Consider the following 24,048-nt stretch of genomic DNA (forward strand, 5'->3'; position numbering starts at 1 on the left):
TCTTGAGCTGTGGATGCCAGGATCAGATAGGTGGTGCTGTCTCAGCACTCCATGATGGTGTAACTGGGCAGACAGAGCAATGCCCAGCCAATTTGCTATCCCAAATTTGAGTGAGGTGGATCACTGTCAATCCATTGCTACTTGGAATTTTCTGGGCAGCACCATTAGCTGCAGAATCTGGAGACCTGCCCCTGGGAATGAGGACTACACTCTGCTCATTGACCAGTCTTGTTTTCATGGATTAGCCAAGAGTTGGGAGAGCTTGGAAGAGCTACTCCTTGTGGGTGTCTGAGCCCAGTGAAAGCCCTTGAAGGAAGGCCTTGAGGTAATAGCATCTCATTTTATAGGTGCTTCTCTATGCTATGAGTAGGGCCAAATTCACGGCCATGAAAAATGCATTATGCACCATGAAATTTGGTCTTCCCCTGTGAAATCTGGTCTTTTGTGTGCTTTTACCCTATACTACACAGATTTCACAGGGGGAGACCAGTGTTTCTCAAATTGGGAGTCCTGACCCAAAAGGGAGTTGCGGGGGGGAGGAGTCACAAGGTTATTTTAGGGGGGGGGTCGCAGTATTGCCACCCTTACTTCTGTGCTGCCTTCAGAGCTGGGGGGCTAAAGAGCAGGGGCTGTTGGCCGGGTGCCCAGCTCCGAAGGCAGTGCCCCACCAGCAGCAGCACCGAAGTAAGGGTAGCAATACCATACCAGGCCACTCTTACTCCTGCATTGCTGCCTTCAGAGCTGGGCGGCCAGAGAATGGCGGCTGTTGACTGAGGGCCCAACTCTGCAGGTAGCAGTGCAGAAGTAAGGGTGTGGCAATACCGTACCATGCCATCCTTACTTCTGCCTTGCTGCCGGCGGTGGCTCTGCCTTCAGAGCTGGGCTCCCTGCTAGCAGCCACTGCTCTCCAGCAGCCCAATTCTGAAGGCAGCACCACCACCAGAAGCAGCGCAGAAGTAAAGTTAGCAGTACTGTAACCCCCGTACAATAACCTTGAGACCCCCTCACAACTCCTTTTTGGATCAGGACTCCTAAAAGTGTAACGTTGTGAAATTTCAGATTTAAATAGCTGAAATAATGAAATTTACAATTTTTAAAATCCTTTGACTGTGAAATTGACCAAAATGGACCATGAATTTGGTAGGGCCCAAGCTAGGAGCCAGATCCTCAGCTGGTGCAAATCAGCACAGCCACATTGACTCTAGTGGCGTAATCCTGATTGACACCAGCAGGGGATCTGACCCTATTGACTCCAATGGAGCTACAGTCAATTCCCACCAGTGAGGGGTCTGGCCGCATTGATTCCAATGCATCATCATCATTACTCCCATAACCACATTGTTCGTTGGGGCACCGTCACTAATGAGCAATCAACCAATTGTCTCCACCCCTGACGATTGTGTGTCAGTGCTTGAGTCTCCGCAAAGTCCATTCCTGTCCACTCTTTTATGTTGTCAGTCCATCTCTTCTTCTGTCTACCTTTTCTTCTCTTCCCCTGTATTGTCCCTTGGAGGATGATCTTGGATAGGCCAGGTGATCTTGTTACATGGCCATACCACTTCAGCTTGCACTTCTTCACAATCATCAGGAGGTCTTCATATGACCCAGTGCATTGGGTGATGATGTTGTGGACCTCTTCATTAGTGATATCGTCGAAGTAGGAGATGCCCAGGATTTTACGGAAGTATCTCATCTCTTCTACCTGTATTTTCTGTTCTAGTTCTACTGTAAGAGTCCATGTCTCGCATGCATACAGAAAAATGGCGATGACCAATGCATGCAGCAGTTTCAGTTTGGATTCCAGGGAGATGTTCTTATTCCTCCAAATTGGCTTGAGCTTTGCCACTGCTGCTGTTACTTGCATTGTTCTTGCCTGAATTTCTGCCTTGGATCCTTCATCAGTGATGATTGGCCCCCAGATACTTGAACTGTTTCACTGTCTCCAGCTCTTGACCACTGACAGTTATACGTGAGCTGATCCCATCACATTTGTTTGTCATCAGCTTGGTTTTCTCTGCACTGATTTCCATGACATATTTTGCAGAGGTTTCATCCAATCTTTTCACAAAGTTGGCAAGTTCATCTTTGTTGCCTGCCAGGCCATCAATGTCATCAGCGAACCAAAGATTTGAGATTGTTTGGCCCCACCCCCCCGATGCTGACTGTGCATATCTGATCTTCTAGGGCATCAGTCATTATGCACTCCAAGTAGATGTTGAACAGTGTGGGTGAAAGAAGGCAGCCTTGCCGGACTCCAACAGTGGTGCGAAACCACTCTCCTATTGTGCCATTGATGAGAACTGCACTGCTGGCCTTGGCATACAGTTGTTTAATGGTAAGAATAAGCTTACAACCAACATTGTACTTCTTCATGGTTGCCCAGAGAGCTTTGCACCATACTCTGTCAAACGCCTTCTTGAAGTCAACAAAGACGTGGTCGATGTCCTGCTGGTGTTGTAAGTATTTCTCACATAGAACACAAAGGTTGAAATTCTGTTCTGTGGTACATCTTCCAGCATGAAAACCAGCCTGTTCTTCAGCGATGATATTCTCTGCTTGTGGCTTCAATCTGTTCAATATGACTTTCAACATCACTTTGCTGGGATGGCTAATTAAGCTTATGGTAGGGTGACCAGATGTCCCGATTTTATAGGGGCAGTCCTGATATTCTGGGCTTTGTCTTATATAGATGCCTATTACCCCCTACCTCTGTCCTGATTGTTCACACTTGCTGTCTGGTCACCCTAGCTTATGGTTCGGTAATTTTGACACAGTTGCAGGTTGCCTTTCTTTGTCAGAGTGATGATTAGTGACTGTGTCCTCGTGGAAGGCCACTCACCAGTCTGCCAGATCTTGTTGCAGATCTTGATGAGTATATCTATTACTGTTTCTCCTCTGAATTTCATCAGTTCAGCTGGGATGTTGTCAATACCTGTAGCCTTTCCATTCTTGAGTGATTTCACAGCTGACTCCACATCCTCATGTAGTATTGGAAAGCTGTCCTCCTCTGTTGAATCTGGGCTGTCTAAGACACTAGGATCTCCGTTTGTCAGGTGGCTGTATAGATCAGAGCAGTAGTTTGTCCACCTATTGATGATGTCCCTTTCTTCTGTAAGACTGTTCCCTTCTTTGTCTTGAATTGCATTAGCTTTGGTCCATCTTTCCGTCATCAGATCTTTTACAACCTGGAAGGCTCGTTTGCTATTTTTATTATTAATACACTCTCTTAAATTTTAGAGCATTGTTTCTCAATCCATATCTCCTCGGCCACCTTCATTCCTTTCTTGATATTTCTGCCAATCGCTCTGTATTTATCAGCTCCCTCAGTGCTGTTCTTATCTCTCTTAAGTTCTCTTCTAATGTCACACATTTGTAGTTTTTCATTTGCAACCCATGGTTTTGTCTTCTTACGATGTTTCCCAAGAATGTCCATTGCTGCCTCATTCATTACAGCATTGAAATTGTAGGTCATTGTTTCTACGTCTTCCTCTAGAGCAGGGATCTCAAAGTCAAATCACCATGAGGGACACATGAGGACTAGTACATTGGCCCAAGGGCCGCATCACTGAAACCTTTTCATACAACGATACAAAAGTAGAATAAAAAATGAAAAAAATTAAGAGTAATATAGTATGCTATTAAAAGTCAATGTATTATGTTTTTTAAAACTAATGTGAAGAGGGGTTTTAAATAAAATATAAACACTCAGAAATGCACTGCACTCAAATGACAAACCATGCATTTACTTTTAGAATTACTTTGGTTAAAGCTTCCTCCCACTTTCCCCGCACCCACTCTCCCCCATTCCATGAGGCTCCACCCCTGCCCTGCCTCTTCCTACCCCCTCCCTGCCTCCATTCCAACCCCTTCCCCAAATCCCTGCTCCAGCCCTGCCTCTTCTCCGCCTCCTCCCCTGAGTGTGCTGTGTCCCCGATCCTCCCCACTCCCTCCTGGAAAGTCCTAAGCACCGCCAAACAGCTATGTGGCAGTGGGAAGCGCTGGAAGGTAAGCAGAGGAGCAGGGACACAGTGCTCTTGGGGGGGGGGGGAGAGAAAGAGAGGGCGGGGATGAGGGGAGCTTGGCTGCTGGTGGAGTTGGCACCTATGGCGGGCCACAGGAAATAACTCCGCGGGCCGCATGTGGCCCACGGGTCGTGTGTTTGAGACCTCTGCTCTAGAGCAAGCAGCGGGGCAAATTTTCCACTGATCATTGCTTGGAATTACTCTGAAATGTTTCAGAGTACTCCACATGGACTCCTCCTGAGGATCGAAATGACAGTCTGGACCTATACATTGAATGCTTCCGCCGACGTGCACAGGCAGAAATTGTGGAAAAACAACATCGCTTGCCTTATAACCTAAGTCGCAATGCAGAACGCAATACCATCCACAGCCTCAGAAACCATCCTGACATTATAATCAAAGAGGCTGACAAAGGAGGTGCTGTTGTCATCATGAACAGGTCTGACTACCAAAAGGAGGCCGCCAGACAACTCTCCAACACCAAATTCTACAGGCCACTTCCCTCAGATCCCACTGAGGAATACACTAAGGCCTGGTCTACACTAAGAAGGGGGTTCGAATTAGGGTATGCAAATTCAGCTATGTGAATAGCGTAGCTGAATTCGAAGTACCCTAATTCGAACAACTCACCCGTCCAGACGCGGCGGGGTCGAACTCCGCGGCTCCCCCGTCGACTCCGCCAACTCCTTCTGCCGAGGTGGAGTACCGGAGTCGACCGCGGCGCTTCCGGAGTTCGAACTATCACGTCTAGATCAGACGCGATAGTTCGAACTCCAAAAAGTCGAACTCTCCGCGTCGAACCGGCAGGTAAGTGTAGACGTACCCTAAGAAACTGCACCATCTACTCAGGACACTCTCTACACTAACACCGGAACAAATCAACATACCCTTAGAGCCCCGACCAGGGCTATTCTATCTGCTGCCCAAAATCCACAAACCTGGAAATCCTGGACACCCCATCATCTCGGGCATTGAAACTCTCACTGAAGGACTGTCTGGATATGTGGACTCTCTACTCAGACCCTATGCCACCAGCACTCCCAGCTATCTCCGTGACACCACTGATTTCCTGAGGAAACTACAATGCATTGGTGACCTTCCAGAAAACACCATCCTGGCCACCATGGATGTAGAGGCTCTCTACACCAACATCCCATATGATGATGGAATACAAGCTGTCAGGAACAGTATCCCTGATGATGCCACAGCACAACTGGTTGCTGAGCTCTGTGCCTTTATCCTCACACACAACTATTTCAAATTTGATGACAATATATATCTCCAGATCAGTGGCACCGCTATGGGCACCCGCATGGCCCCACAATATGCCAATATTTGTATGGCTGACCTGGAACAACGCTTACTCAGCGCCCGTCCACTCATGCCCCTTCTCTACCTACGCTACATTGATGACATCTTCATCATCTGGACCCATGGGAAGGAGACTCTGGAAAAATTCCACCACGATTTCAACAGCTTCCACCCCTCCATCAACCTCAGCCTGGACCAATCTACACGGGAGGTCCACTTCCTAGACACTACGGTGCAAATAATTGATGGTCACATTAACACCACCCTATACCGAAAACCTACCGACCGCTATGCCTACCTTCATGCCTCCAGCTTCCATCCCGGGCACACCACAAGATCCATTGTCTACAGCCAAGCACTGAGGTACAACCGCATCTGCTCTAACCCCACGGACAGAGACCAACACCTACAAAATCTCCACCTAGCATACTCAAAACTATAGTACCCGCACGAGGAAATAAGGAAACAGATCAACAGAGCCAGACGTGTACCCAGAAGCCTCCTACTGCAAGACAAACCCAAGAAAAACCAACAGGACTCCACTGGCCATCACATACAGTCCCCAGCTAAAACCCCTCCAGCGCATCATCAGGGATCTACAACCCATCCTGAACAATGATCCCACACTTTCACAGGCCTTGGGTGGCAGGCCAGTCCTCGCCCACAGACAACCTGCCAACCTGAAGCATATTCTCACCAGTAACTGCACACCGCACCATAGTAACTCTAGCTCAGGAACCAATCCATGCAACAAACCTCGATGCCAACTCTGCCCACATATCTACACCAGCGACACCATCACAGGACCTAACCAGATCAGCCACACCATCACCGGTTCATTCACCTGCACGTCCACCAATGTAATATATGCCATCATATGCCAGCAATGCCCCTCTGCTATGTACATCAGCCAAACTGGACAGTCTCTAAGGAAAAGGATAAATGGACACAAATCAGATATTAGGAATGGCAATATACAAAAACCTGTAGGAGAACACTTCAACCTCCCTGGCCACACAATAGCAGATCTTAAGGTGGCCGTCCTGCAGCAAAAAAACTTCAGGACCAGACTTCAAAGAGAAACTGCTGAGCTCCAGTTCATCTGCAAATTTGACACCATCAGCTCAGGATTAAACAAAGACTGTGAATGGCTTGCCAACTACAGAACCAGTTTCTCCTCCCTTGGTTTTCACTCAACTGCTAGAACAGGGCCTCATCCTCCCTGATGGAACTAACCTCGTTATCTCTAGCTTGCTTCTTGCTTGCATATATAAACCTGCTCCTGGAAATTTCCACTACTTACATCCGAGGAAGTGGGTATTCACCCACGAAAGCTCATGCTGCAAAACGTCAGTTAGTCTATAAGGTGCCACAGGATTCTTTGCTGCTTTTACAGATCCAGACTAACACGGCTACCCCTCTGATATCTGAAATGTTTCAGTCTCTGAGTCTTTCAAAGTCAAACTTGGTTCTGATGAACTTTGGCCTGACAATTTTCATTAGCTGCAGCCAAAAATTTAGCATCACAAGGTTGTGATCACTTCTAATATCAGCACCGGGAAAGCTCCTTGTTTTAGCTCAGTTAATCCCAGAACAAAATCGGTTTTGCACCGTTATGTAGTTGATCTGGCTGTGAGGTAGACCATTAGGTGTGTGCCGTGTTGATCGTCTCGTCTGGGTGCTTTATGTTGTCCTAATGTGTTTGCAAGAACCAGATTATTATAGCTGGCAAACTCCAAAAGTCTCAATCCTCTCTCATTGGTTACCACATTACAGTGCATGTACTCACCAGCGGTGCTTGTGTCGATAACACAGTGCACCATGTGTTGGTATCCCAGCGTGTCATGTGCCACCATCCAGCGCACTGTGTTTTGGGTAGTTTTGGCAATGCATGGTGAGGCAGAAGTGAATTGTACATGGGTGACTGAGAGCAAGTGGTCAACTTCCCATAAAGCAATGTTCTACATTGCATACTATCATCTCTATCCCATAAGTTTTGCACTATTTTCAATTTCCCAAGAAACAAACAAGAGACTTGTCACCAGCTGCCATCTCCCACAGAAGTATGGAGCCTGCACAGCTGTGCATTATTGTCATGAGTGTTGCAAGCACAGGACACATGATCTTCTGCTATTTGTAGAACCGCAAGAAGAACCGCAAGGAACATAGTGATTTCCTGTTGGTCAGTTTGCTGTGGGACATAACAAGAACTAACTCAAGGTTGTTGTTGGAGTTCATGGAGCAGCTGCAGATGGTGGAGCGCAGCTTCAGGGCCCAAGAAACAAGCATTGACTGCTGGGATTGCATTATAACACAGGTTTGGGACAATGAGAAATGGCTGCAGAACTTTCAAATGCACAAGTGTGATGGGATCCCAGGGGTACAACCTGAACCTGTGGTACCGCTGTGCCCTCTTAACACTCCAGCCTGGGCTGTCTCACACAATGCCATGCAGTACATCTCTCCAGGTGCTGTGATCACGCAGTCATCAACATGTGAAGACACAACCCGGCTAAGTTGCATGAATGCTCGCTAAACTACTCATGAACTGTATAGAGAAACACCAGCAAATCTCCCCAGCCTTGCATCCCAGTAATGTACTGTCTTATGCTGCTCAAGACCCCTTTGGACAGTGCAAGAAACAAAATACAGAATCATAATCTAAATTCTACACTTTAACAGACTAAGCAAGAGTTGAATCAAACAGCTTTTCTTACCCCACTGGATGTTGCAGACAGGTTACAGTTCATAGAATCATAGAATCTCACGGTTGGAAGGGACCTCAGGAGGTCATCTAGTCCAACCCCCTGCTCAAAGCAGGACCAAACCCAACTAAATCATCCCAGCCAGGGCTTTGTCAAGCCTGACCTTAAAAACCTCTAAGGAAGGAGATTCCACTACCTCCCTAGGTAACCAATTCCAGTTCTTCACCACCCTACTAGTGAAAAAGTTTTTCCTAATGTCCAACCTAAACCTCCCCCTCTGCAACTTGAGACCATTACTCCTTGTTCTGTCATCTTTTACCACTGAGAACAGTCTAGATCCATCCTCTCTGGAACCCCCTTTCAGGTAGTTGAAAGCAGCTATCAAATCCCCCCTCATTCTTCTCTTCTGCAGACTAAACAATCCCAGTTCCCTCAGCCTCTCCTCATAAGTCATGTGCTCCAGCCCCCTAATCATTTTTGTTGCCCTCCGCTGGACTCTCTCCAATTTATCCACATCCTTCTTGTAGTGTGGGGCCCAAAACTGGACACAGTACTCCAAATGAGGCCTCACCAGTGCTGAGAAGAGGGGAATGATCACATCCCTCGATCTGCTGGAAATGCCCCTACTTATACAACCCAAAATGCCATTAGCCTTCTTGGCAACAAGGGCACACTGTTGACTCATATTCAGCTTTTCGTCCACCGTAACCCCTAGGTCCTTTTCTGCAGAACTGCTGCCCAGCCATTCGGTCCCTAGTCTGTAACAGTGCATGGGATTCTTCCGTCCTAAGTGCAGGACTCTGCACTTGTCCTTGTTGAACCTCATCATATTTCTTTTGGCCCAATCCTCTAATTTGTCTAGGTCCCTCTGTATCCTATCCCTACCCACCAGCGTATCAACCACTCCTCCCAGTTTAGTGTCATCTGCAAACTTGCTAAGGGTGCAGTCCACACCATCCTCCAGATCGTTAATGAAGATATTGAATAAAACCGGCCCCAGCACCGACCCTTGGGGCACTCCACTTGATACCGGCTGCCAACTAGACATGGAACCATTGATCACTACCCGTTGAGCCCGACCATCTAGCTAGTTTTCTATCCACCTTACCGTCCATTCATCCAGCCCATACTTCTTTAACTTGCTGGCAAGAATACTGTGGGAGACTGTATCAAAAGCTTTGCTAAAGTCCAGAAATAGTACATCCACTGCTTTCTCCTCATCCACAGAGCCGGTTATCTCATCATAGAAGGCAATTAGGTTAGTCAGGCATGACTTGCCCTTGGTGAATCCATGCTGACTGTTCCTGATCACTTTCCCCTCCTTTAAGTGGTTCAGGATTGATTCCTTGAGGACCTGTTCCATGATTTTTCCAGGGACTGAGGTGAGACTGACTGGCCTGTAGTTCCCTGGATCTTCCTTCTTCCCTTTTTAAAAGATGGGCACTACATTAGCTTTTTTCCAGTCGTCCGGGACCTCCCCCGATCGCCATGATTTTTCAAAGATAATGGCCAATGGCTCTGCAATCTCATCGGCCAACTCCTTTAGCACCCTCGGATGCAGCGCATCCGGCCCCATAGACTTGTGCTCGTCCAGCTTTCCTAAATAGTCCCGAACTACCTGGTCACCTCCTCCCCATACCGTGTTGCAGAGTGCAGCTGTCTGGGAGCTGACCTTGTCTGTGAAGACAGAGGCAAAAAAAGCATTGAGTACACTAGCTTTCTCCACATCCTCCGTCACTAGGTTCCCTCCCTCATTCAGCAAGGGGCCCACACTTTCCTGGGCAGTGGAGTTCACCATTGCAACCAGAGCGATGAGTATCCGGCATTCTGGGATGGTTGCTGGAGGACTGTTAGGGTGAACATAGGAAATACAGTGTCTACATTTCTACTGCATCAGCCTCCATATATCGACCATAGATCAACACCACTTGGGAAGCTGGTGTTACTGTGTTGGCTTAATGGGGTGTTTATGCCAGTGGGAGACACATTTAAGTGTAGACACATGCACAAATGGGTTGATGTAAGGCAGTTAACACCATCCTAACTTTGTAGGGTAGCCAAGGCCTGAGGCTGGGCAAAGGCCCATTCAGGCTGGATAGCAACATTCATGATGATTGTTCCAAGGGAAACCATGGGTACCCAGTGGCTTGGTATGCTTTACCCCCATTCTCCCAGTGTCCTGTGGCTCAGTGATCTCTAACTACGCCTCTCTTGGTGGGTTGCAGGTCTGGCAGTGAGAAGTCCTCTAAGTCCCGCTCACAGTCGCCAGAGCCGTGTGACTGCCGGCTGCCCCTGCTGAACAGCGTCCAGAGGATACAGATGATGGGTTACAGAGGTGAAGCAGGAGCGAATCCCATTCCTTTTCCTCTCACTGCTCTGGCTAGGTCTATGCGTGACAGCAAGCGGGGCTAGGTCCTGCAGGTCTGGTGTAAATCGGCCAGATGTTGCTAGCTGTGGTGATTTGCACCAACTGTGGACCTGGCCCAAAGAGAATCACAGGGCTACAGGCTGCACCATCAAGGGGCTCTGTGGAAGGAGATGCAGGGGGATGGATCCATATGGCATGCTGTACCCCAGCAATCACATCACATTCCCAATGTCAGCTGAATGGTGGGGAGAGGCCCCTTCACCCACAGCCCCGGGGATTAGGCCTTAGTCCACACAAAATGTGAGGCATGGGCAGTGTCAGGGTGAGCTTCCCTCATGATGTCCCACCTTGGTTCAACCTTCAGGGTGGGTGAGAGGGTTACAGGATAGTTTGGCCTCTGGGACCCAATGGAAAAAGAACTAAGAGTCAGATCCAGAAAAAAGGACTGAGTCACATTAAGGGCGGGCGGGGGGGGGAAAATATGATAGAGTTCTGGAAAAAAAATAGTGTGGAGAAATTGAATAAGGAAGTGTTATTTACCCCTTCACATAACACAAGAACCAGGGGTCACCCAATGAAATTAATAGGCTGCAGCCACAGTGGATGTGCTATTTCTGGACTTACAACAAACATAAGGAAGTACTTCACATAACTTGTGGAACTCCTTGCCAGAGGATGTTGTGAAGGCCAAGACACTAACAGGGTTAAAAAAAGAACTAGATAAGTTAATGGAGGACAGGTCCATCAATGGCTGTTAGCCAGGATGGGCAGGGGTGGCGTCCCTAGCCTCTGAGTGCCAGAAGCTAGGAGTGGGCAATAGGGGATGGATCACTTGATGATTTCCTGCTCTGTTCATATCCCTCTGCAGCACCTGGCATTGGCCACTGATGAAGACAGGATACTGGGCTTGATGGACCATTGGTCTGACCCAGTATAGCCATTCTTATGTTCTTATCCACCTGCTTGTCTCACCCATGCCGCTAAAGCTGTCAATGGGAATGGCTTCAAGTCACTGCCAGCTCCTCCACACTGGAACTGACACCTCGGGGGAAAGGTCTTGTATCCCATCAACCCCCAAGTCAGCCAATGCCCCCACTCTAGGGCCAGATCAGAGCTAGCAGCCACTGGAGGGGAAATTCCCTGTGTCCCTACCCCCCTGAGCCCCATAGTCCCCTGTCACCATACCTCTGTGGGTCACAATTGACCCAAGTTCAGGACAAATTATTAAGCAATAGGGCAGCCATACCCCAAATCTGGTGGTTATTCTCCCATAAGACATACCAAACCAGCAACAAAAGTAAACTTCTGTCTCACCACACTAGCTGACAAGAAATCAGAAAAGCAGTCTCCTTAGGCATTCCAGCCCTGGATTCAACACCCAAACACTAGACTTAATGTTGAGTGGTTATTTAAAGCCAATTTCATCAAACAAAAGGTTCTTCTGATCCCAAAGGACCAGCCACACACCCAGGTCAATATGAAACTCAGATCTTACCCAATAATCATGCTGTTGCCAATCCTTTAGTATCTAAAATCTAAAGGTTTATTTATAAAAGGAAAGAAAGAAAGGTGAGAGTTAAAATTGGCTAAAGGAATCAAATACATACAGTAATTGCAAAGTTCTTGGTTCAGGCTTGTAGCAGTGATGGAATATACTGCTGTCTTGTTAAGTCTCTGATTGCTTCCAAATCATTGGAAGGTCCTCAGTCCTTTGGTTAGAATGCTCCCATTAGTATAAATTCATAGTCCAGAGGTTTGAGCAGGAAGGAGGCAAAGTGGAGATGTTTCCAGCGCCTTTTATAGCTTCTCTCAAGTGAAGGGAAACCCATTGTTCTCACTGTGGAAAATTACAGGAGACAAGATGGTGTTTGGAGTCACAAGATTTCACTTAGTCATAGCAGGAAAGTCCATTACGTGTAGATAGCTGTCTTCCATTGTGAGTTAAGTGTTCTTTAATGGGCCATTCAACTTGAATAGTTCCTTCACAATGTGCTGGCTAAATACCTTGTGGGTGCTACCCAAAGCAAACATTTGAAATCCAGGTATAGAGGCAATACTCATAACTTCAAATACAAAAATGATACATGCATACAAATAGCACAGCCATATTCAGCAAATCATATCCTTTCCATAGACACCTTACTTGATATACTTTATAAGATTTGTTGCAATTATATATCAGTGGTAGCAACAATGATCTACATGGTCATATTTTAATCAGATAACGTCACATCCCCTCTCCCTGGAACCTGTGCAGAGCTGGCAGCCCCTAGAAAGGAAAGGGCCCATGTCCCATTCCCCACATCCCTTGACCCAGCCAGTTCCCCAACTCAGAAAACTGAAGAACTCAGTATGTGATATACATCTAGCAGGAGTAGGTAGGGACATCTTATATTTTCTTTAAGTAATGTTTCCCTCCTTGCAATAATTTCATTTCTTCTCTTTCCCCAGCCCAGTTGCACACACTCTATCTATCTATCTATCTAATCACACATTCTTTTTCTCTCTCTCCAGTGGACGTGACTCTGAATCCTAAAACAGCCAACCCTCAGCTCGTCCTGTCCAGTGACAGGAGGAGTGTGCGTCTTGGAGATGAGCGGAAGGACCTGCTCAACTGCCACGAGAGATTCGACACAGCTCCTTGCGTCCTGGCCAATGAAGGGTTCTCATTTGGCAGATATTACTGGGAAGTGGAGGTGTGGGATGCTGGCTGCTGGGCAGTGGGAGTGGCCAGGAAGTCAGTGAAAAGGAAGGGACATCTCAGACTCACACCTGAGCATGGCTTCTGGACTATCGAGATGCACATGGGCAAATACTGGGCTCTCAACACCTCCCTGGCCCTTGTGTACTGCAACGAGAGGCTTCACAGGGTTGGGATTTACCTCGACTACACGGAGGGGCAGGTGGCCTTTTACAATGCTGAGTCCTCGACCCATCTCTACACTTTCACCACCTCTTTCACGGAGGAAATTTTCCCTTTCTTCTACATCAAGGACAAGACGACCCCACTGGTCATTAATAGGTCCGAGATTGAGGGATGGATTCCTCTGACTGAACAGACACAGCCTAGTCCAGCCCCCATCATTTGACTTGTGTATGCCTTCCACTGTCCCTGGCACAGACAGAACATGAGCATGTCGCTCACATCCACTTTGCAGTCAAATGTCCCATTTTAATGCCATTTAAACATTGCCTTTGGATTTTTTTTTCTGACTGAAAGTTTGTCAACGTGAGTGGAATGGAACATTTCAATTTTTCATTTTGAAGTTTTTCATTTTAAAATTTTAATGTCCAAATCAGGAGAAAACATTTAGATTTTATCAGATGAAACATTTTGATTGACCTAAACCATTTTTTAAAAATGCTGTTTTGCAAGAAATTTCAATTAAAAAAAATAATTCCAATTTGGAGTGAAAATAAATTTTGAAATTGCAGAATTTCTCATGGAAAGGAAATTCCAGTTCTCACTCATAGAGTGCTAGACTCTTCTGGTTTCTAAGCCTTTACGGGGTCACATTTTAAACTAATTATGAGGAACAGAAACCTATTATTTTTCTTTTAAATGAGATGTGAGATTCTTTTGTAATCACAGGACTCTGGGAGCTGGGGCTTTAAGGAAAACAGAAGTTTTGCCATGAAATTGCTGGACTTGTCTCAGAAACCAGAAGATTAATAGAAAGAACTCAGTTTTGTTATTCATATTTTATATATTTTTATATAAAATTATTTTTTAAAAAACCTCATGGTTTTAAGCCAATCTCATGATTTCAGTGTGTATGTCTTCTGACAGGTGGATCTTGGACACTGTGGGGTTGGTGATGCTGCCATTCCCTTGAAACCATCACACCATGGACCAACCTGGCATTGCCACAGCAACAATGCCTTCGTCATCATGGCAACTGTGGCCTGTGGATGTGAAAAAACCCTCACAATAAATTAACCCCAGAAAATGAACATGGGTTTGGGAGGTGATTTTTGACTCTTTTGTTTGTTTTTAATTAACACCTATTTGTTTTACTTTAAAACAATGGTTTCTTTCAGCTAGCTCTTCCCCCTGGATAAAGACGACACAGTCCTAAGGGATCTCTGATTGGCTGCTGAGCCCCACGTGGTACATTATATCTCCGACGCCTGCTTGAACGTGCGAGCAGGCAAGTCCCTTCTAAGGAAAGAACGCCAGGATCATGTGCCATGCGGGAGCCCCTATGGGTGTGGCCATGTTGGTGTCTGCTATGGGCGCTACCATATTATCTTCCCTCGTTGTCGCCACCATCTTGCATTACGTCAGGAGCAGAGGGCGAGGTAAACAGCTGGCCTCCTAGAGTCCCCGGATGTTACTTTCCCTTCCTTTGGGTCGTAACCCAAAATGGCGGCGCCCAGCAGAGATCCAGAATGGCGGCGTTCATGTGTGACTACTAGCGCTCTCACTTTGAGATTATTTATTTACCTCGGTGAGAACTGAGACGAGCGATCTCTCTGATCCTCCTGGGATGTTTCGCTCTATCCCCTCCCGGGGGCAGCTTGAGGGCAGGAACAGGTCGGGATGCTGCGCACATGGGAGCCGCCATGTTGTACGGCAGATATGCGGACGGGGAAAGGGGTGTCTCGGTGACCGGGTTCCGGTTCCGCTTGGGCATGTTGGGTTGGGAGGGGGCGGGCTGCAGCTAGTCGCTTATCCTGGAGAGTAGGAGGTAAATAGAACAGGTTGCCCCCACCCCGGAGGTGCCCGCCCTTGTGCACCGAGCTGAGCCCCCCGGGGGCGAGACCAGGGCCTGGGGTGCTTGCGGGAGGGGGTAGCGGGGAGGTTGGCGGGGGTAGGGTGCATTTGGGTGGGTGCAATTTGCGATAGGGGACGGCGGGGTGCACTGGAAGAGGGGTGGTTGTATGGGAGCGTTTGGCAGGGTGCAAGGGTGGCAGGGAATGGGCAGATTGCGTTGGGGAGGAGGTTGCTGTACTTTGCATTGGGGTGGGGCGGCTGCAGGGTGTTGTTAGATGAATGCTGGGTGAATTGGGAGAAGGTGGGGGTGGGTGCTGGGTGCATTGGGGAAAGAGAAGTGGGATGGCTGCTGGGCACATTTGCCCTCTCCCCCTGCCCCAATGTGCCCAGCAGCCATCCCACTGCCCCTTCTCCAGTGCACCCCACACTCATCCCAATGCACCCAGCACCCACCCCCACCTCCCAATGCACCCAGCACCTAAATAATGGCACTCTCCCCCTGCCCCATTGGATTGGGGTGAGTGCAGGGTGCATTGGGGAGGAGGTGGTGTGGGCATAGGGGACATTGGGGTGGGTGCAGTTTGCATTGGGCATAGGGGACATTGGGGTGGGTGCAGTTTGCATTGGGGACAGTGGGATCGTTGCTGGGCCATTGGGGCAGGGGGAGAGAGCGGTTGGTTGGATGCATTGGGGTAAGTGCAGGGTGCATTGGGAAGGAGGTGGGGTGGGCATAGGGGACATTGGGGAAGGAGCAATGGGATGGTTGCTGGGTGCATTGAGGCAGGGGGAGAGGGCGGTTGGATGGGTGCAGGCTGGATTGTGAGGTGGATGCAGAGTGCTTTATGGGAAGTAGCAATAGATGGGGCAAGGATGAAGTGGGAACCTGGTGACTCTTCTGTGTCATTTGAAGATGACAGGGTCCCATTCTGTCTGGGGTGTGTATGTGTCTCTGGTGAGGTGGGGAGTGTTGGTGCTGACGAGGGTCCCCCTTACTCTGTTGGTGTCTGGTACAGAGAGCGGTGCCTGATTGACTCTCTGCCGCTTATTTTCTAGCCCCCTCTCCTATCTCTACAGATGCAGCTGGAATCCAGTTCTCCAGGTTTCACACTCTGAGCCCCTCGGTGACCGGCTCTCATCAGGGTCTCGCTGGGGCTGGCAGTGGGGGGTGGAGGTGTGTCTGGCTCTCTGCCACCGGAGATTCTTCTCCACCCCCTCGGCGAGCCTCCTTCCTGGCCTTTGGTCTTAGTCTCAGATTGCTGAGTCCCCTTGGTCCTGATTCTCTCTTTTCCGGGGACCGAGCTAGCACATTGCCCCATCCTTTGACTGGGCAGCAAGACGTGGTTCAGACACTGGTACGAGGAGGGACGTCCATCTCTAATATCTCCTCCAGCACCGCTGCAGTGGATCCCTGAACATCCTCTCATGGCTTGTCGCTCGATGCCCCAGCCACTCTCCAAGCTCCTGCTGTAACCCAGGGCTGCCGCGACCATTGCCAATTCCATGCCTGCTCATGTGTCGGTGTGACCCAGTGGATGGGCCCACCGCTAGGATGCCTGCGTCCCTGTGAAGGTTCTGCCTGTGGCCTGCCTGCTGAGGGAGACCTGATATTGCCAAGGGGAGGAGTGTTGTGGGGGCCCCACCATGGGTGACTCAGACCAGCGGCTGGTTCTGGGCATGAACGTGGGGGACGGGCGCCAGACGCCTCCTGGGGAGCTGCGGACACCCACGCAGGAGGGTGAGGAGCTCAGGGCTCCTATCCCCGAGAATGTCTGCAGTAGTGATGAAACCAAGATGCTGTCGATGGACCAGGAAGATGTGGAGGAAGAGCTGGACCCCAGGATACAGGTGAGGGCCGGCTGGACCTGGCTTCCTCTAATGCCATTGGTCACTGCTGGCCAGGGGGAGCTACACATTCCCCTGGGGGCCTGCTCCACAGGGGATGTCACAGCCCCAGCTGCAGAGCCTGGCTCTTTAGCTTGAGCTGTGGAGACTCTTGCTTTTAGCACTGGTTCAATCCCTGGTGTTGGTTAAAATGGCCCTCTGTCCCCAGGGCCTACCTTTGTACATACACCAGAGAGGCAAAGGCATGTGTTGAGGTGTGTAGTCCCCATTACAGAAGGCAGTAAACTTTCCTTGGGGGATTAGTTTGGGTGGTAAACTGGTGCAGGTTCCTGTGTGGACACTTGTAATCCAGTTCATAACAATTTATCTTAATCTGATTCTTCACTGAGAGCTTGTCTACATGGAGAGGTTGAGCAGCAGAGCTATAGTGAAATAATTATCATGCTGTAGCTATGTCAATATCACTCCCTGTGTGGGCAAGCTATTCTGGAATAAAAATGACTTTTTTCCAGAAGTTTGAGAGACAAGGTGGTGATGTAATATCTTTTATTGGACCGACCGAGCTTTCAAGTTACATGCAGCTCTTCAGGTCTGGGAAGGGTACTCCGAGTGTCACAGCTAACTACAAGGTTGAAGGGATAGTTTAGTGTAAATAGCACATATTCTAAGGGGCCATTCAAGGTGAAGTGGCCTGTTAACACAGAATAACAGAAGTTGTCCAATAAAAGATATTTCCTCACCCCCCTTATCTCTCTACAACACTCATCCCAGAATAATTACTTGCGAGTAAATACAGGAAACAGTCACTTTTATTTCTGGACTAGCATGTCCTCATGTGGGGGTACCCTGGCGTAGCCGTAGAATTGTAGTATAGCTATGCTGGACAGCTTCCCTGTGTAGACAAGCCCTGAATTAAGTTAAACCGATTTATAAAACATCTTTGAATTGGATTAAGGCTTTGTCTAGATCAGGATTTAAAGGTGTTCTTTGATCCTGTTATCTCACTTGATCTAATTAACACCTCCTGGGACTCCAAGACAAAGCAGCTGTAACTGCAGCCCGTGCTAAGCTGGTCGAGTTAAAAGCCTTCCTAGGATCCTGGTTGTAGGGCTGGAAGGGACCTCTGGAAATCCTATAGTCCAGCCCTTGTAGTCTGTCCACGCCTTAGAGTAGGGACTGTCTTTCTTTATGTGAGTGTACAATGCAGCCCCTAGGGGCTACCATAATGTATGTGACTCAGGTCGCGATCAGAGATACAGGATCCTTGGTGCAGGGGCCCATCCTGCTACCTCAGGGAACAGCAGAGCTCGGGTGCCGTTACCCAGCTCTGATCATCAATAGATCTCAGAGTGCATTAGGTCTCTCCCCCAGGCCCTCGTTGTCTCGCATCTCAATTGCTGCAGCATCCTCCTTACTGGCTGGGAGCGGTCCCATCGTTTTACTCAGCTTACGTTTGTTCAGAACGCTGCTGCAAAGGTCATTTTCCTGTGACCCTGCCATCCCTCTCTGCGAGCTCCCCATTGGCTCCCCTTTGCATCACACACAAACCGCTTGTCTTAGGGCTATGAAGAGCCTTATCTGTCATCCCCCCCACACTATCAAGATGTGGAGCCCAGCCTCTGCTCTGCCAGTGACACCAGCCTTTATCACCCATTTGGTAGATTTTCCCAGCGGCACCTCCCTGCTTCCCCTGTCTGGAAGAGGGGGAGCAGCAGCTCCCATAAACACCCACAAAGCTACCTCACTGCCCTCCTTCAAGTGCCTCCTTTGCCACGATGCTCAACATTGGCTAGGAGCTGCGGCTGCTATCACGCTGATCAGAAGTGCCTGTTGTCTCTTGCCCAATTGGGAACACATGTGCGTTTCTGCAGGTGTTGTACATGGTGCCTGGCACGATGTGGCCCTGAACCATGACTGTAATACATGTTGTGTGTCAGACACACGTTGCCATCAGAGAGCATGAGTCCCTGGCACAAAGCCCTGTCCTGTCTCATCAGAACAGGTACACACAATAGCCCCCACCTCTGATCTAGCACTTTTCACCAGCAGATCCAAATGGATTACAAATGTATCAGCATTTCACGGATGGGAAAATGAGGCACAGAGAGGCGAAGTGACTTACCCAAGGTCACCCAGCAGGCCAGTGTCACAGCCTGGAATATGCTCTGTGCACTAGGCCGCACTGTGTTGTTCGTGGTGCCATCCCTTACAGCTGTGCCAGGAGCGGAAGGGTTGCAGGGAGGGGCTCTCGCAGACTGGGAGGGGAGACCCGTCAGGGTGGCGCTGTCCCGCTGAGCTGAGTGTGGCGTTGGGGGGCAGGTCCCTGAGCCTCATGCTCTACCTCCCCCTTGCAGGAGGAGTTGGAGCATCTCAACCAGGCCAATGAGGAGATCAACCGGGTGGAACTGCAGCTGGACGTGAGTGAACACGGCTCCCTGCAGGGCTGACCGCCGCACCTCGGATTGAGCATGACCCTGCCACGACCAGCCTTGCGTTACAGCCCTGACCAGGCCCCGGAGATACCCTGCAGTTCCCACCGATTGTTTCCGTGCTGGGCCAGTGAGCCTGGCTGTTCCTTTGTGGTGGTTGCAGCCCTTACTGGGCATTGTGACCCTTGGAGCTGCTTCCGTAGCCCCTGCACTTCCCTGCGAAGCTAAGCAGGGTTGGGCTGGATTAGCACTTGGGGGGGGGGGTTGGGGTGCTCTCTGGCAGTCTGTCCCAGTGTGGGGCCTGTGCTGCAGGGAGCGGAGTGGGGCTCAGTTGGGGGTGCTCTCCCTTGGCAGTCACTGCTGGCCCCAGTTTCCCAGCGTGACGCTAGAGGGTGTTGTGCTACAGGTTGCGGGGCGGGGAGCTCAGCAGGAGGTACTCTCCCCTGGTGGTCGGTACTGGCCCCAGTTCAGCATTAGGGGGTGCTGTGCTGCAAGGAGTGGGGTAGGGGCTCAGCAGTGGTCGCTCTCCCCTGGCTGTCAATGCTGGCCCCAATGCTGCTGCTCTCCTCCCCGCTGCAGGAAGCCAGGACCACATACCGCAGGATCCTCTCTGAATCCGCCAGGAAGCTCAACACCCAGGGCTCCCAGCTGGGGAACTGCATCGAGAAAGCACGTCCGTACTATGAGGCCCGTCGCCTGGCCAAGGAGGTGTGAATGCTCCCCTCTGCCCTGCCCCCTGCCTGGTGTAGCCCCCGCCCTGAGACATGCCAAAATCAAACTCCTGGGTTCTGTTCTGGCCCTGGGGCGTGAGTGGTGTCTAGTGGGTTAGAGCAGGGGCTGGGAGTCAGGACACCGGGGTTCTATCCCTGCTCTGGGAGAGGGGAGGGGGCAGGAGTCCCTTGCCCTGCACGTGCACTCTCTCTCTCTGTGACTTTCCTTTCCCCTCCACGCAGGCTCAGCAGGAGACGCAGAAGGCAGCACTGCGATACGAACGGGCGGTCAGCATGCACAATGCCGCCCGCGAGATGGTCTTTGTGGCGGAACAGGGCGTGATGGCCGACAAGAACCGGCTCGACCCCACCTGGCAGGAGATGCTCAACCACGCCACCTGCAAGGTGAGACGTCGGGGTGGGGCTGGAGGTTGTACTACTCATGTAGGGGGGAACCACACCACCTGCAAGGTGAGACATGGTTGGGAGGCAGTGGACTGTACCAAGCATGTGGGCGGGGGGGTGGGGGAACCATGCCACTGGGAAAGTCAGACATGGGGACTGGGCCAGGGAGCCATACCAGTCACAAGGGCCAGGGGAATTATACCAGCTACATGGAGGTGCTGATGATGCTACCTGCTAGGGGAGAGCTGGGGGACCACACTGGCTGGGCACAGGGGGAGGAGGATTTGCCATCTGCATGGTGAGAGCTGGGAGCCTGGAGCTCAGGGACATGGTGGAGGCAATAACCAAATGATCACGCCATCTGCCAGAGGAGAGATGGGGATGCCACAAGGACCATACCAACTGCACAGAGAATGGGGGTGTGGTAGGTTGCACCCCCTGGGGGAGGTGACAGCCTGAGTCCCTGTTTGGGAGGGACGGTTGGGGAGGGGTGACGGAACTGGATGCGGGGTGTGTGGGAGGGTGGGGAGTGGATGGAGGTGATTGAGATCTGCAAGGCTCTGTGTATGTGGGGACACAGGCTGGGTGGGAACGGGGGTCTGCTCTGAGCTGTACGTCATCCTGCTCTGGCTGCAGGTTAATGAGGCGGAGGAGGAGCGGATGCACAGCGAGCGGGAGCACCAGCGCGTCACTCGGCTCTGCCAGCAGGCTGAAGCCAAGGTGCAGAGCCTGCAGAAATCCCTCAAGCGTGTCATCGTAAAGAGCAAGCCCTACTTTGAGCTCAAGGCCCAGTTCAACCAGATCCTCGAGGTGAGGCGTTACAGCCCCACTGCGATCCCGGGAATGCCGGGGCGCACACATGCATACCCCTGCTTAGATCCTGGCATCCCCAAGGGGGGCCGGGGCACATGCATGCCTGCCCCCACTAAGACCCCGGTGTCAGTGCTTTGGGGGCCGAGTGCTTGTGCGGCTTGGGTGAGATGTACCAACCCCTCTGAGATCTCACAATGCCCTGGGTGGCATGTGTTCCTGCCAGCCTTTGTTGCTGCTCCCTACCCAGGAAGGGATGGGTTTTCTCATGGCTGCTGCCCTCCCCTGGCTGTGGGGCCCAGAGGAGGAAGAGATGTGAGGCTGTGATTGGGTTTGGAGAGGGGTGGGGTGCGTGTGTGTGTTTGTGCGTGCACACATGCGGATAACTGTGAGGAAGAGTGTGGGTGGGGCTGAGCATGTAGGGGGTGGATTGAATTTATAGGATGGAGATGGGGGGTATCTTTCTATCATGGGTTTGGTGCCCCCCCCATCCCCAGGAGCACAAGGCCAAGGGGGCTGGAGTAGGGAGGTGGGATGGGCAGGGAGGGTTTGGGGGTGCTATGTGGCGTCAGAGGGATCTGTGTAACCGCTGATGTCCTCCAACCCCCAGGAGCACAAGGCCAAGGTGACGGGGCTGGAGCAGCGGGTCTCCCAAGCCAAAATGCGCTACTCGGTGGCGCTCCGTAACCTGGAGCAGATCAGTGAGCAGATCCACGCCCGGCGGCTGCAGCGCCTCATCCAACGCCGGGCCTCGCCAGTAGGGGCAGAGGCAGGGGCTGGGCTGGGCGCTGAGTGCCCCCCCCCAGACACGCTCTCCATGCTCAGCTTGCAGACCATTGCCTCCGACCTGCAGAAGTTTGACTCGGTGGAGCATCTGCTGGGGCTGTCGGACGCCACCAGTCTCAACAGTGATGAGCTGGAGGAGCAGGAGCAGCGACGAGGCGGACAGAGCCAGTTCAAGCACCACCGCAGCGTCAGCCTCTAAACCACCTCCCTGGCCCTTCCCCTCGGCGAGCCCAGCCGGAAGGGGCTGTGCCAGCCGGGCAAGGAGGGAATGCTGTGGCTAGACACTGCGGCACTGGGGGGTGGGGGCGACAGCCTTCCACGAAGCACCCCTGCTTCCTAAGGGGGGGGGCCCAAAGACACTGCACCTCCTGGGGGCATTGCTCATCCTCTCCTCCTCCTGCCCCATGAGTGCCCTCTGACACTACACCTCCCAGAGAGCATTGCTCATCCCTCCTCCTCCCCCCCCAGGCGAGTGACCCCTGACACTGCACTGGGTGACCTCTGACACTACACTTCCCGGGGGTATTGCTGTACTGACACAAGTAGCATGGAGGCTGCTGATTCCAGCCAGCAGGGCTTTCTGGGTCCCCTGCAGTAGGGCTCCATGCTGGAGCCAGGAGCAGACACGGCCCTTTGCTGGAGCAGTGTTACCTGCAGACCCTGCTCCCAGCATGCACTGATCAGAGCACCCAGTTCCCTGAGTGCCGTGTGCTGACAGCCAGGGTCTCCCCAGAGCAGAGACACAAGCACCTCTGGTTTTATGCACACTGCTGCCTTCGCTGACCTGGTTTCCGGCACTGCTACATGTCCTGGGCTGGGGGAGGGGGAAGCAAAACTAGCTGCTGTCTGACAGACTACATTCCCGGAGGGGAGGGGGTTTGGCAGGGCCTGACCTGGGGCTACTGCATGTGTACAGCCCAGGGGACAGGGCGGGAGCTATGATAACTACACCCTATTCTTGTCCACAACCACAGGCTGATGAGGGCTGCTGCTGAGACATAGAGATGGCCTAGAGCCACTGCCCTCTCCTAGTGCATACACAGACTGGGCCAGTTCCCTCTGCCTATCCTGTGGAGCCTGCAGTCCTTACTGGGTGGGTCGCTTGCTCGCCTCCTGCAATGTAACAGGGATGCTCCTCTGAAAATTTTGGTGCCTGGTGGCAGAGATTACAGGTGCAGCCAGTGCAAACTGTATAGTCTTCCCTGCTGTTCACAGGTGGCTGGGCTCAAAGATGCCTGGAGTCTGTTCTGTGAGCAGAGCACCTTCGCCCAAAAGGTGGCAAGGAGCTGATTCCTTCCCCCACCAGCAGGTAGCACCAGATGGTTCACTCTGGGGAGCACCTTGTACTCTTATCTAACCCTGTTCCTCCAGATTTCCTAGGTCAAATCTCCCTCAAATCTTCCTTTATATTGAGACAAATAAGTGTCAAAGCTGCGTGGAAAGTAATTTGCACTAGTTGGTGTGGGGATGGGGGGTTTGGTGTTGGTTGGGAGGGGGAGCTTCTTGTGCATATCCTCCATCCCGGAGCCCATTCGGGGCTCATCTGTACCCCCGTGGTCTCCTGGGAGCTGGGGCTGCGTCCTCTCTGTGTGATGGATGCCCCCCTTGGCGGGGGGCTGTTGCTGCTGCTGTGCCCTGGTGTGGTTTCACTCTGCTGTGGCTGTGATGATAACTGCCGGTTTGAGGCAGCACAGTGGATCCGTATGAGTGAGCGGCTGTGCTGCATATTTTATTTAAAGTAAAGATGCCCCATGGAGATTTGTCTGTCTCTGTGTCTCATGATTCAATGCAATCCTGGATTGTCCACACTGCAAAAACACAATATTGTAGCCAGTTCCCAGGACTCTCATCTGACCTGGGTACAACACAGGGTTTAGCTGTGTTCTTGCAGTGGCTGTTTTTGTAATGACTTAGCACTGTTTCAACCTTGGAGCTTCCTATTC

The 24,048-nt window shown here is 51.0% G+C and overlaps 2 protein-coding genes across 4 annotated transcripts in view; both read left to right on the forward strand.

Annotated features, from left to right (window-relative positions):
• The window catches only part of LOC123346986 (E3 ubiquitin-protein ligase TRIM58-like), a 29,417-nt gene extending 15,088 nt beyond the window's left edge, over positions 1-14,329 (forward strand). The window contains exons 4-5 of the mRNA XM_044984414.1: positions 10,264-10,373; positions 12,921-14,329. Of these exons, the coding sequence (XP_044840349.1) occupies positions 10,264-10,373; positions 12,921-13,495 (685 nt within the window). The 3' untranslated portion in view covers positions 13,496-14,329. The remainder of the gene's footprint in view (positions 1-10,263; positions 10,374-12,920) is intronic.
• A 705-nt stretch (positions 14,330-15,034) lies between these two features.
• On the forward strand, positions 15,035-23,879 carry LOC123345431 (SH3 domain-binding protein 5-like). 3 transcript variants are annotated; one of them, XM_044982309.1, is made up of 7 exons: positions 15,035-15,097; positions 16,198-16,968; positions 19,320-19,382; positions 19,974-20,102; positions 20,348-20,509; positions 21,146-21,319; positions 21,930-23,879. In XM_044982309.1, the coding sequence occupies exons 2-7, from the start codon at positions 16,765-16,767 to the stop codon at positions 22,302-22,304; spliced, it is 1,107 nt and encodes a 368-aa protein (XP_044838244.1). In that variant the 5' UTR covers positions 15,035-15,097; positions 16,198-16,764; the 3' UTR covers positions 22,305-23,879. The 3 variants fall into 3 exon arrangements, with proteins under 3 accessions (XP_044838244.1, XP_044838245.1, XP_044838242.1); XM_044982310.1 differs by having other exon boundaries at positions 15,045-15,097; positions 16,177-16,968; XM_044982307.1 differs by lacking the exon at positions 15,035-15,097 and having other exon boundaries at positions 15,895-16,968.
• Positions 23,880-24,048: the final 169 nt, after the last annotated feature.

Source organism: Mauremys mutica, chromosome 12 (genome assembly GCF_020497125.1).
Source record: "Mauremys mutica isolate MM-2020 ecotype Southern chromosome 12, ASM2049712v1, whole genome shotgun sequence".
Taxonomy (NCBI): domain Eukaryota; kingdom Metazoa; phylum Chordata; order Testudines; family Geoemydidae; genus Mauremys; species Mauremys mutica.